We start from the raw sequence: 14,163 nt of genomic DNA on the forward strand, positions 1-14,163 counted from the left end.
CTCCCATTTGGGCCATCACTGAAGCAAATTCAATAAAATATAACATACTTAAAAAGGAAAGCTCAAATTCTTGCAAAATTTGGGGCATCTGTTTGATTTAGGTTTTCTGTTTTTCACAAATTACCAAAAATATGAAAATTAAGCAAAAATGTAGGTATTTCAGTTCTGATTGCATGGTAACACAGACGTCATACTTCTGCAAACTGAAATCTTTTAGATCTGAAGCAGACAACTGATCTTTGCGACTGACTTTCGCAGATTCTACAATAGCAAAGTAACAGTTTCATGTGAACTAAAAATGGGTTTACCTGTTCTGTAATATATGCTGTTCACGTTGGTGCAGAACTATGCTATTGATTCTTTGTGAATTGTGTGCCCTTTGCTTGCTTTCATGATTTCTTGTACCGCCCTGCTATGGTCTCTTACTGAGACTCCATTATCTATAAATAAATAAAATAAAGTAAATAAATTCATAAATGGCACTGAGCTTGAATTGTGCATTTCCGGCTTCAATCTTTTGTCAAGCTTACTGATTTTTTTTTCAGCTTTTTTTAGACTATTTTAGGAAATGAATAAATGCTCTGCTCACAAACAGAACTTGTCTCATTTGACTGCAAGAGATTTCATCAAAATCAATTAATCAGTTCTTCAGTAAGAGTATTTCAGCTTTCCACATGTATTTAAAGAGACAAGAAGTGCTCGCAGTGAGTTAATGCTCCTTGTTAACTATTGGTAAAACATGCTTTATATATATAAAAGAAAGGTAAGAAGAAAGAGGTGACATCATGCATGATGTAATGCCATAGATTGGGTCTGAGATAGTTAGGTATTCTGTTTTTGCCAAGCAGACATTGGGATGATCAGTCCATCTGCTGTACTACTTCTTAGTGCTAATGTCTTGTTAAATTCTATTCGTATACTTTTCAGATGCAACGATCATTTGCACGAGGCCCTTTACACAGGGCACATGCTGGCCTTGTATCGCGAACGAACTTGGCAAAAGCGGTTGTGTAAATTTCAGTTGGTGTGAAACGAGGTGCACATAATTTATTTGGGATGGCACATTGTCGCCTTATGTTTTTTGTTATTATTATCATCATTATTTATTTATTTTTTATCATTGGCATGCACGACCCTTTACTGCCTCACCTGGCACTTCCCTGTTCACTGCGAGTGCAAAACAAGAATGTCTGTCTGAATGAATTCATTCACGCGTCATTGTTTTCCACCTCAACAGCAGGGTGTGAGCTCTCATCAAAACAGGCTGATTGGCAACCAGAGCCACCTTGTTGTTCCGGGTTCGTCTGTGATGTTGCTAACCATTGTTGCCAGTTGATTTAATAAATAGCATCTCTCCACTGGTTTTCAATCCGTGTCCTTCCAAACCCGCAGCGTTCGCAGAGGGTTCAGCAGCTGAAGCAGCAGGCGACGGTTGAAAAGACTGCGCCAGCCCGAAGTGCCTCTCCTCCTGCTTCAGCTGCAGCAACAGCTCCATTACCAAAGACTTCTGCTCCACCTCGTCGTACTGCGGCGAAGCCTGCAGCCGGCGTGATGACCCGGTCACAGCGAGCCAGTGCCGGCACTTCCAAGTCTACAACAGCACCGGAGAGCAAAGAGGAGGAACAGGCCGACTGCAAAATGCAGTAGTCCTGCCTTTGTCATTTCATAGCATAATTTCCATTCCTCTTCCGTGTGCTTATCAGCCTATCGTGAGCCTGTGTCTGTCAGGTTAGCTTGGCGAGCGCTGGCCTTACGCTCTTTATTGCTGCTCGTTTCGTGTGCTTTAATTATTCTCCATCCTTGGGCATCCTCCTTTTGCAGCCAGCATAGCGCAACAAGCAGTCCCAAACAGTTGAGTGATGAAGAAGCAGACAAAATTGGCGCTTTCCTATCACAGCTCCTTTGCGTTGATTCAACATATACTAGGAATCGGGACTTTCTTACTTGGTATTGGGACTTCCTCACTTAGCACTCTAACCCTGTAATGTATTAGCAGAAGGATGCGAACGAGACAGACAAAGTGTTGTTTGATGTAATGGTGCATACGATTGCCTGAATTTTTAGCATCTATTCTGTCTTCAGCCACTTCCTTCAGAAAAAGAGTGTGGCTGCAAACTCAAGGAGAGTAGGGATGTGGTTACTGTGCGGGTTGTTTTTAATGAACTCGCACTGCTGCTGCCATCGTGAAGAAGCTGGTTCATTAAGTATCATCACTTGTGTACAGAGAATTGTATTGGGCATAAGGGCGACTGTAATACAGGCACCTGTATGTATGTATGGTATGCGCATATCTTCGGTTTTATATTATTTGTAAGTTTCTATCTTTGTGTATTTCATAAAAAAGATCACCAATTTAAGCATCATTTGACCACACAGATATTGCATTCTAAGTTATATAACCTTATGAATTTTTATCTATTATCTGTTCTGCTGTTTGTAGTCTTTCTTGATTCATTAAGGATTGCTTGCATTCACAGTCATGATGTACTTCATAATTTCATTGATATTTAAAGTTTTCCAGGTTTGAAGTTTCTCCAGAAACTCGGACCAGTCTTTTCTTTCTTTTGTGCCAAGATAGCATGCACCACAATCTTGTACAGTAGATTTGCTGGTGCTGATTCAGTGTTCATATCCATTTCCATATTTATTCATTGGCTATTCTTTTTCTTATTGTTTTTATTTGGGCCTGTTTATTTTGCAAATAAACAGCTATACTTTCTGTAAAATGCCGCCTGTCACCTTTTATAGTAACACATTTATTTCTTTGGGGTGCAGCATTATTAGTATGTTTATTTCTCTGAACCCTTTGCTGGGCCTTTCGGCTTTCATATACAACAGCAGTCGGTAAGCAGCTTTTGATTCAGAAAAAGAAATTGACACGCATCAGATTTTGCTAAATGCAAGTACTCTTAGAGACACAATTCCCTATGGGACCAATTATTGTTTGCAAAATGCAAACATTCACATAAACTAAGAATTTAGTCATTTAGAGGGTGACAAAGTAGTTTGACAAAACCTGTGTGTTCAGGAATGATATATACAGGAAACATGTAGCTATTCTCACTAAGAATTTCTTTAGTTGTCTACATACACTTTCCAAGAAACTATTAGAAAAAGAGACGGGGTTTCTTTTTTCTTCTTTTTCTTTTTTTTTTCCTGGGCATTTCTTGTAAATATTCAGCCTTTCTATAGCCGTGTTTGCGTTCTGCTGTGTAATCTGCTAGTGGTCAAACGGGAGCACCTCGAACTACTAAACAGTACTTTGTAGTGCTTGCAATAGTCTTCACAGCAGCACCAGGGCAAGCGTGATAGCACAGTTATACCTATTTATTGCCCATTGAAAATGGGATCAGTTGAAACACGCATATCTGCAAGTCGTAGTTTCATTGATATTTAAAGTTTTTTCATGTTTGAAGTTTCTCCAGAAACTTCTAGTCCAACGCCAGTTTCCTTTTTTTGATGTGCCAAGATAGCATGCACCACGATCTTGTACAGTGAATTTGCTGGTGCTGATTCAGTGTTCATATCGATTTCCATATTAACTCTGTAGCCTGCTGTCAAAAAAGAAGACTTCTAGAATGAGGTAGGCCGCTAGAGTTCTCACAACTGCCGTCGTGGCTTTGTTGCTATAGCGTTGCACTGCTAAGCACGAGATCGAATTGCGTCTGATGTGGCTGTACTTCGATGTGGCCGAAATGCAAAAATGCTGGTGTACTGTGCATTGGAGCTCGTTAAAGAAACCTCTGGTCGTTGAAATTCAGATTGTAGTTTCAGCACGTAAAACCCCAGAATTTAAATTCCAGTGTTCCTGTAACAACTGTCACATGAAAAGTGTAATGCGTTGTATCTGCACAAAAATGCATAATTTACGAAGTTACAACATTTAATCGTTTTAATAGTGCAAATATAGATAGATGATTAGTAGGCTTATAAACGATAAAGATCAATTTAAACAAAAAATATTAGTGATCAGAGAGGATAGAATACATAGGGCTCCATAGAAAACGCATGGGGAAGCTAGGAGTAGGAGTGGGCCAACTGAAATTTGTGGCTGGGCCAATTTGAAGTTTGGGTGTATGCTTACACATACTTGGATAACTCCAGTGGAGTTTCCAGATGCTTTCTGATATAAACAAAATGGAGTGATATTCAGACTGAAATGTGTGTTCAGCCATGGAAAAAAATGCAGTGTCAATTAAACTGTTCTAATAATCAAGAAACAAGTCAGACATGCACACGATAATACTTTAGCAAAAAAATGTTGTTTGTGGAAAATTTTGTGGGAAACGCTGCTCATTCAATCAAAATTTACAAGCAGAGCCAGACGTTGTACACAGCAAGTTCTAAGGTTACCAGACAAAGCACACAGTCTGTGCCAGCGTAATAAATTGCGAGGCTCTAGGCAGAGCCATCGTGCCCGAATGGCTATGTGGCTTCAGTCACCGCTTCCGTTCACTTATGTAGCTGTATAACTGAGCAGTTATAGGCGGTACTCAAAACAGATTTGTAGCTTAGATTTCTGATAAACACTTTGAGGCAGCCGTGCTTCACAGCTACTTGTGATGATTCACAAATTGTACTCGGCGAAAACCCATACGGAGATGTGAATGTGTGTGCCCTGTTACGTCTCAACATCACAAAGGCTTTAATTGAGCATTTGCCATGTGTCAAACTACCACCCATCCACAGCGCCTATCCAGACGTGAACGCCGTGTGGACACGTTGAAGGGTCTCACATAACGGTGCCCACCCCACCATTACCTGGAAGCATGAGCAAAGGATGAAAAGGAGGGGAACCATGACAACGAACTGAGAGGCACAGTTAGATGTTTGCGACAAGTCAAACCACCAGCCATCCCTCAGTGCCTATCCAGACGTCAATGCAGCCTGGACACTAACTGTTGAAGGGTTCCATGAAAGGTGCTCACCCAACCATTACCTGGAAGCCTGAGCAAAGGATGAAAAGGAGGTGTACAACGACGACCAACTGGGTGTCACTGGTTGCTTTCTTGCCACAGATTCCAAACCAGTCTTTTTGGGGGTGGAGTTACTGTGGGTTCTCGCGAGCGTGGGCGTGGTATCGCAACGGAGTCAGCAATTTTGATTTGCTGCTGGACAGGCATCAGACTCCCTAGTCGACTCGCCTAAGGAAGATGATGGGATTAAAAGCGAAGACTCTCCGGCCAGTGAGACAGAGGGTCCTGATGTGAACTGAGGCATTTTAACTTTCTCCTGCATGGAGTGGACTTCCATAACTGAAGCCGTGTAGCTAAGCTAAATAAACCCTTTCCCTTCATTTTCTACCACCTGACGTAGCAGTTGATGGGCTTGGTGGATTCCCTGCCTTGAATGCCACCTTAGCTGCAACAGCCCATGCTATCCCTGTTGTGACACCAAAGCATACATTTTTTTTGCATGCTTTCCCACCTAAAATTTTGTTCGTACCACTTTTGCTTGTTCCCAGGGTTGAAATAAGGCTCTCGTATGTAATTGCATTGCAACAGGAAATAAATAAAAAATTGTCATCCCGCTTGCATTAATGCATGGCGTCGTCTGCCATGCTGCATCGGACAAGGGGGAGCCACCATCGAGGGGCGAGATTGCGCCAGGAGAAACGAGCGTGAAGTGGTGGAGGGCAGTAGAACTGGCACAACTTTTAATCGTTTAGGGTTTTAACGGCATTTAAAACCGGCAGGGTGTCTACCAACCGGGAATTCTCGGGGATTTTGAGTAGTCTGGAAAAACTCGGGGAAAACTCAGGGAATTTGTGCCTATATCAGGGAAAATTAGCTGTAATTTTATTGAAAGGGTCGAAAGTCGAGGTAATGCTGGCTCGAGTAACAGACAGGAATCGTAATGAATCGTCTTTGACGCCCTGTTGTCGGCTGGAGGAGTTGTCAGTGTTCAGTCAACGACCGACTTTCCGGATTCCCGATCATTTGGGCGGCTTCGCGGCACCACCACGTACCCCATAGAGTCAATGTATCAGAACGTCTGAAATTTCGGACGTAAGAACTCTTCGCCGTCCGATTTTCCGGAGGTTTTGCCATGACCGCAGGTCCGAAACGACATTAATCAAAGCCACCACTGCTGCCATCTTGATTACCTTGCAGCCTCGAACCGGCGCTCTCGCACGCAGATCCGCTGGCATCCGTAGCCACCACGGCGGCAACGCTAGGCATGGGTGCTTCGACGTTCGCTGTAAAGCTTCTTGCCGTTGGATGCCGTGCTTTTTATTGAAAGAATTCGCTGCTGTCAGCATTTGCGCGGACTCCGCCTTTGTGGCCCTCGGGATTGGCTTGGAAGCTTGCAAAGCACGGTGCGTTACATATTGCCGGTTCCCGAAGGTCAGCTTCGCCTCTGTACAGAAATCTTACTTGGTGAAGCATCCGCAAAAGTATTGCAGTGAATCGTACCAAGCGTGGGAAGGGGCTATTGCCATGGGACACAGTATGTATTCCTTATTTATGCACGCGTGCACCCGGTATTTCCTGTCATAGTTCAAGCACCAATATGCCCAATACGTGTAACGACAGGCCTTCAGAGCGCTTTCGATTGTGCCTGTGGCGGTTTGAGCCCTTAAGGGCAGTAAATGACATGCATTTATTTTTTCCGGCTGACCGATTTTTCGGACGTTTTCGCATCCCCTCGGGAGTTCGAAAAATCGGACGTGGACTGTGCAACTGACCATGAAAATGCTTCAAATGGTCCGTGGGGCGAACGAGTGGCGGAAAGAGGACAAGAACAGAAGGGACCTACGCACTGAGGAATGAACGGGAAAGGAAGCGTGCTGCCGCTGTTTTGAAGGAGCTAGAGCTCAAAAAAAAAAGAGAATAATAATAAATAAAGTGTTGGCTGATGCCGAGATGCAGGCGTCCCTCATCCAAACCAAAATAAACTATTTAAAGCAGTGAAACAACAGTGAGGCGTCGTGCGCGGGCTGAGAGTATGTCAGGACAGCTGAGGTTGACTTACGAGCTGTTGCGAGAGAAGGTCAATTGTGAGAAAGTTCGGGACTCGTCCTACTGCGCTTGCTATCATTTGATAGAAATAGCTCCTATTCGAAAATATTTGCTTCTGAATGCATCTCCTTTTTTATTCGTATTTCAGAATGTCCGACTCGATATGCAATTTTTTTCGAAGACATTTTATTTGCTGTGCATTTTACCAACCCCTCCCTTCTATTCTATTTTTGAATAAATAAACACTACTGCTTAGTATTCAAATTGGACTTATTAGTTCTTTTTTTTAATTTTCTTCATGTGCTTATTATAGAGTGACAGCATCGGGCGATATGGTTTCAGCGCGTCTTGACATAAAACATAGTTCTGAATCACTCGGGGAATATTGCAAAGGCACTCAGGGAAAACCTGGAAAACTTGGGGAATTTGGAAATGTCAACTTGGTAGACAACCTGTAGATGTTTCGTAGTTGCCTTAGGTTGGCCGTACACGAGCATGCGCTCGTGTACGTGTGTAGTCCCTACGACAAGCAATCGGATAGTGAGTAGAGTTACCATTTCATGCTGGTAATACGGAGACGCCGGTTCTCTTCGTTGAATTAAAACCGATATACGCAAAATAGTTCACAACACATACACACGCCGCGGCTGATAATGCGCGTCACATGTTTGCGCCCGAAGATATATTTACGCGTACTTTAGTTACCGATGCGCCGAAAGGCTTCCCTGACGACCTTATATGAACGGTCATGGCGTAAATTTCACAAAGTACGATCTAAAACATCTCCAAATCGTTCCGCAGCACGCGACAGCAATACTTTCAAGCAGCGCCGCGCCGGATTGTACAAGTCAGAGAGGAGGAAAGGCTCGCCGCCGTGCCCTTTCCTCGCCCGATGAAAAGGGCTTCGTCGGTTCTGCGGCGCCGCCTGTGCATGAGGAGAAATTCGGCCTTTCCGGCTGTACAGGCAAGGCCGCCTGCGGCTCCATTGTGTTGCACTACACGCGCAGCTTTCTGGAGAGCACCCTGGATGGCCCCGTCGGATCCCTGGGGTGCCCAGACTGTAACATCGCCGGGATAGAGAGCGTGCCGGATGGTGGGTATCTGGTCTAGTAAGGGGGGCAGCTTAGCCATAGCCACGTTAAAGAGGTGGGGCCATAGGAGTGAGCCCTGTGGTGTTCCTCTACCTGTTAGTGTGATGACGACCGACCGGAGCTCTGCTATGCCAATGGTGGCTGTGCGGTCCGAAAGGAAAGCTCTGACGTAGTTATAGGTGCGTGTGCCGCACTGGGAAGAATCCAGATTGCCGAGAATTAGGTCGTGCACGGGAGACGTTGTCGAAGGCCCCCCTGAGGTCCAAGACCAAAGTAGCTTTGGCCTGTGCGGCAGTGAGGCCATCCACTACGTCCTCCTTAAGCTGCAGCAAAACGTCCTACGTAGAGAGGTTAGGGAGGAAGCCGAAAAGTGTATCCGGAAAGAATTGGCTGTCTTCGAGAAAGGGTCGTAGCCGGGGAAGTAAAACGCGCTCGGACAGTTTACCTACACACGAAGTTAACGATATAGGTAGGTGATTCTGGAGGGACAGTGGCTTGCCTTGCTTAGGAGTTGATATGATGTCCGCATTCCTGTGGAAGCGTGCCATTCCTCCAGTAGTAATTGTAAAATGCAGTTAAGTCCTGAATGGCCCGGTCATTAAGGTTGCGTAGGAGTGTGTGTTGAATCCCATCAGCCCGGGTGCGGTGTTGCGCCAGTGCCCTGCAAGGCCGCCCTAGCCTCGCCTTCCGTAATATCGGCGTCTAGGGGGTGGCATCTACGCGTGGGTAGTCTGTAGTAGGGTCGAGTACCTATATAACAATGTAGCGTTGCTGTAGAGCGGGAAGCAGAGTAAAGTCATCGAGACCTGATTTGTAGAGGATGGTGCGGACTGTGTTGCTAATGTGTGTTTCGGTTTGCGTAGGGTTTAATAATGCGCGGAGTAACGACAAGGTCCGAGGTGTGCATAGCGTGCCGCTGAGGCACTCGTAATGGCTTTTCCAATTGTTGTTAGTGATGGTGTTCGGGCAGTCATCCGCCTCCGTAGTTACGGAGGATACGGAGACGAAGTTTCCGGTTGTGTTTTTGCTGCCGGCACCGCCGGGTCAGGCCTCTGCGGGCCTCCCAGAGATGGAGCAAATGGAGATCCACATCGGGCGTCTGTTGTAGCAGTGACGTGTTGAGTTACAGTTGTTAGATCAGTTTGAAGTTGTTTGATCCACTCCTGAAGGAAGGGGGTGTCCTGAGGAGCTAGGGAGGACCTGTTACGCCTAAATACATCCCAATTTGTTATCTTAATAGTACGTTCAGGAGTGCGTGTTGGTTGTACCTGCAGTTCAGCAGCTAGAATGTAATGGTCGCTGCCTAGGTTCTCCGTGAGCTTGCTCCAAGAGGGCTGATTTACACCTCTGACCATCGTGATGTCAGGACACGTACGTGTCTCTGCTTACGCTGTTGCCTAATCGTGTTGGTTGATGTCGTTCCATCTGCTGAGACATGCGATGGAGCGCAAGAACCTGAGCAAGCCGGCGGCCTTTGGGCGTTTCAGTTTGGTAACCCCAGGCCGGGTGCGTGGCATTGAAGTCGCCTACAATGACAATCTGTTTAGCCCCTTTGCATAGATGCGCAGAAAAATGTCCTAACTGATGCTTCCTCGCATTAGGTGCATTGTAGATATTAAGCACAAACAGGTTGTCTGGGAGCGAGAGCATGGCACCAATTCGAGAAGTGCGTGCGGTATGGGTGAGGTTTTGAGAGCGTGTTCGATAACGGTCATATGTTTGGACACTAGTGTGACTGCAAAGTATGGTGTGTTGCTATTTATTTTGTCTGTGTACGTATGGTAGCCGGGAAGTGTAGGAGCACAATGCACTTCCTGCAACGCTGTTACATTGGGAGGATGGGGCTGCGTGGCGTGGGCTTCTCACCCGTACTTTTGGGACAAAGGAACGATGACACAGTAGTGCAAACAATCACAAGGGCATTTGTTGCACCTTTCATAGATCAGTGCCTTCTAGCCGAGTTGCTATCCACAAAACATGCCGATGGGCGCGCGACATATCGCGGAAGTCCGACTCACCGCGACTGCATAGCGAGCGAATACGTTAGCCCCATGCTGGACACCAACGCCTGGTCGTTCGCGCGTACGGTCACGCGTACGGTGGCGCGTTCGAACAATCGTGTTCGTCCATTCCGGGGTAGGCCTCACGAGACGGTCTTGAAGAAGCATGGATCGGCGCACGCGCGCAACGTCCACGCCGCTTGCCGATTCCGAGCCAAAAAAGGAGAGCCTTCTCCTTTTGTGCCCAAGTAACCCCTCCGTTAGGTGGCGTTAGCAGAGCAACACTCGCGCCATCTCTCGTACTACCCTGCAAGCATACCGACCGCAGCCGTAAAGCCACGCGGCGAAGCCGGATTACAGGAGACGGGAGCTATGCGGGAAAACAACATATCAGGGGACGCGTGAGAGTCGCGCATCCCCACAGTGGCGATGAATAGCGTAAGGTATCGGCGTTTCCGGCGGCAGCCCCTGTAATTCCTTCGCCACACGCTTAGGAGTTGGAGGGGTATATTGCGCGTTCCTTTACGGCTTCTGGCCATGAACAGCCCCCGGGTTTATACCCGGGGGCTGTTCGGGTGGCCGCTCATCGGCCTGGGAGGTGCCGGGAAGTGAGTGTTCCGGGGCCAGCGAGGCGGGTTTTCAGTCCGGTGACGGTAATCGGCCAAGGCGAATGTAAGGATCTGATCCTTGTGTTTCACGTGAATGGGACAGGGAGCGTTTGGATGAAGGCGGAGAGATTGAAAGTTGGTCGGGTGCAGCCGCTGTTTGTTTAATATCGGCCGCTATCTGCTGGACAGCGGGTTGCAGGGCCTGTTGTATCAACTGTTGAAGCGGAGCTGCGACTTCCAATAATGACCTCCTTGATTTTTTGCATTTCTGCCTGCATTATAGCAACCAATTCTGTAAAGCAGGAGCTTGTAAAGCAGGAGTTTCTGAGCAACGAAGGTTTTCCAGCAGCGTCGTCGTAGTGGCGTTGGGTTCAAGGCCTGAGACTACGCGCTTGCAGGAGTTGTCTGGGGCAACTAGGTACGCTTGGACGGCGTGTTGAGTGAGGCCCACGGAGATGAATTGAACTTTCTGAAGCCCTGCCGCGAGGTTCTCGTCCGGTGTGCTGTGCACCGCAATATTTCGCTCAGTGCGGATGCGAATAATGAGTTCATTGAGAACGGCACTGTCCATCCCCACTGCTATGTTGATGGCTCGGGCGACAGAAGGACGAGGCCATGCGCCGAGGTTCAGGCCGTCTCTCGGGCGGTACGCAATCTTGTAGCCGTCAATAAGCAGTGGCGGGAGTCGCGTGGTCGTCTTGCGGGGTGCTTGGGGTGCCGGAGGAGGCGGCAGGTTCGCAGTAGCTTTCTTCCGAGCCACGAGAAACCAGTTGGTGTCCTCCTCGGCCTGACCAGACGAAGCGTCGGCGTCCATGGTGCCAAGGGTGCCGTCGGCATAGAGTTTCTCACTATAACTCTATGGCCGTCGGTCTCCATCTGAGCGGAGTAGGCGCGAAAATTGGCGTGGGAGAGGACGCGCGCCTGCATGTAGGTTGGCGCGGTGAAGTGCGGGTAAGGCTTAGCGCGGCGGTTGGGCCGCAGTGGTCTAAAACTTTTGAAGCCAATGAGGTGCGAGGATCTCACCGGATCTTGGACAAATTGGTCTCGATCGATGCCGCTCGCCGAGTTGCGACGTTTGACGGTATTTCCAGCGGTGCGAAGGCAGGGGAACCTCTCGTTGAAGGTTCTAGATCCGGAGCCCGTATGGAGTGCGGCCAGTTGCTGCGGCAGCAGGTGGCGCCCCTCCCCCGTCATCGACATTTCGTATACCGCACAGCACGACAAAAGTCGATCACAATTTGCTGTCCCGAACGCACATGTCGATGTCATATATCTTTTTTCTTCTTTCTTTCTTGCGCCGGCCGTTTTCTGTCAGTGTTGACAACAGCGAAGATGATTTGAGGATAATTTATTTGAGGGAAAGGCCGAGACGCCAACCTGAGCCGGTGCACCATAGCCTCCTGATCTGCACTTGGGAGAGGAGGGAAACAAAGCGAAAGCATAGTAGTGAATGAGGGTAAGGAGTGAAGGAGTTTATACGCGCGCATATATCACAAAACGGCCTATATTGTAAAGTCGCTAGTTTTATCCCGTGGCATGCAAGGACTCCAAATAACAATTTAGCTGTAAGCATCGCAGTGAACAGCACTCCCCGACAGTGGTCGCCTGTCGACCCAATGGAATATTATTTCGCTTGAAATAACCCCAATGTCGGGTGCACGTCTACATATATGAAAGTCAATCGCGACACAGCGAGGTGCCTTCAATGCTCAGGCTATACCAGAAATTGATGCACCGCTTAAAGCGAGAGTCGTCGGAAACGTGAGTCGAAACGTGGAAACAGCACAAAGCAAGCCGGGATATTTTTGTGTGGCCTTGCAACGTTGTTTAGCTATTACCCAACAAAAAAAAAACTACACGGAAGGAATTTCAACCTTGATTCAACGGTAATCGCCTACCACATGCCGCGCGTTGAGTTGCGGGGGCCGCATTTGTAATACGCTCATCTACTTAGCTTTAGGTTAGGTTAATAATAATAATATTTGGGGTTTTACGTGCCAAAACCACTTTCTGATTATGAGGCACGCCGTAGTGGAGGACTCCGGAAATTTTGACCACCTGGGGTTCTTAAACGTGCACCTAAATCTAAGCACACGGGTGTTTTCGCATTTCGCCCCCATCGAAATGCGGCCGCCATGGCCGGAATTCGATCCCGCGACCTCGTGCTCAGCAGCCCAACACCATAGCCACTGAGCAACCACGGCGGGTATTAGGTTAGGTTAGGTGCTCAAAATTGGACTAAGTCTAGTTAACCTCCCTGCCTTTCCTTCTTCCCTTCTCTCTCTAAACAAAAGTCCTCCGACCCTTATATCCATGGTGACGTGTTTTCTTAAACCCCGTGAATTAACGACTAAGTCGGTAATTTTAGTTATAAAATGGCTTATTGGGCCCGGCTCCATCACCTCTTGCCTTGATGCTGGCTTTCTTCACGAAGGCAATACCTCTCTCAGCCCAAGCATTACGCATGTGAGAACTAAGGAGGCCTGAAGTCGATGATTTAGACCCGGGTTACGCCAGCTCACTTACCATCGCCATCGCTGATAGGACTGAACAACCACTGACGACCATATGTATAATTCAGTGAGCAATGACCGTTACTCAGTAAGTGGTCACTGACTGGTCCCTTCCTGGGCCTGCAGCCGGCGCTGTGATCACCCACTCAAACGTTCCGAATAGTTCAGAGCCTAAAAAAAAAGGCCTCACTCCTTCACGTGCCACGTGTTACGTTTTATTATTATGTTTTTTTCAGTGGCAGACTGGTGCCGGTTAACGGACGTATCTGTAGCGTCTCAGGGCGAGTCACTAAACGAGTCACCGCTACAAATTGAGGTACGGTGGTGGTGATTTCATAACGCCTACAGTGTTAATAAGAAAATCGACGACCAGTGATCAGCTTTAGCCGGGTGGTACAGACATGAAACTGAAGCAAAAATTTTCCATACATCCGCAGCATTTCGGTTCTGAACGAGCGACACAATCGGCAACTAACTGGACAGATCTATCAATGACGATAAATAAATATTTGAACATACTAGCAAAGAGAAACATTCCATGAAGTTCAACACGGTTTCGCTTGCTGTTACGTGAGCTTTATAGCGGGGGTCCTTCAATATTTTTCTGTATACGTGTATATAGAAGGACTCCAAATCTTGGCTTCCCTTCACCTGAGTCAACGTGCAGCGGCCGGGCCCCGCCCGGAGATTACGGCGGCAAATATTCCCGAGTGCTTTCGCGAACATTTCTGAATGTGCGCTTCCCTGCAAGAGTGCCGCGCGCACTGTTGCAAATGGAAGCTTGCAGGGTGCAGCGCGCCACCCCGAAAAACATAAATAACAAACCCACTTCCGAGCCGCGCAAGTTACTGAGGCCACTCACGCGGGCTCGTATATCGGGTTGCACCGCTGATGTTGCGTCTTCATGAGCACAACCTCCTTCCTTTCGAGAGAGAGGAGGAGGCGGGGGAAGAGGAAGAAAGAAAGAGCAGGCTGCAGAGCCGTGCTGG

The 14,163-nt window shown here is 47.5% G+C and overlaps 1 protein-coding gene across 2 annotated transcripts in view; it reads left to right on the forward strand.

Moving 5' to 3' along the window:
- The window catches only part of LOC135897037 (centrosome-associated protein CEP250-like), a 45,271-nt gene extending 42,545 nt beyond the window's left edge, over window positions 1-2,726 (forward strand). For both annotated transcript variants that reach the window (XM_065425602.1, XM_065425603.1), the window contains one exon: window positions 1,393-2,726. In XM_065425602.1, the coding sequence (XP_065281674.1) occupies window positions 1,393-1,647 (255 nt within the window). In that variant the 3' untranslated portion in view covers window positions 1,648-2,726. The remainder of the gene's footprint in view (window positions 1-1,392) is intronic.
- Window positions 2,727-14,163: the final 11,437 nt, after the last annotated feature.

The sequence above is a fragment of the Dermacentor albipictus genome, chromosome 5 (assembly GCF_038994185.2).
Source record: "Dermacentor albipictus isolate Rhodes 1998 colony chromosome 5, USDA_Dalb.pri_finalv2, whole genome shotgun sequence".
Lineage (NCBI taxonomy): Eukaryota > Metazoa > Arthropoda > Arachnida > Ixodida > Ixodidae > Dermacentor > Dermacentor albipictus.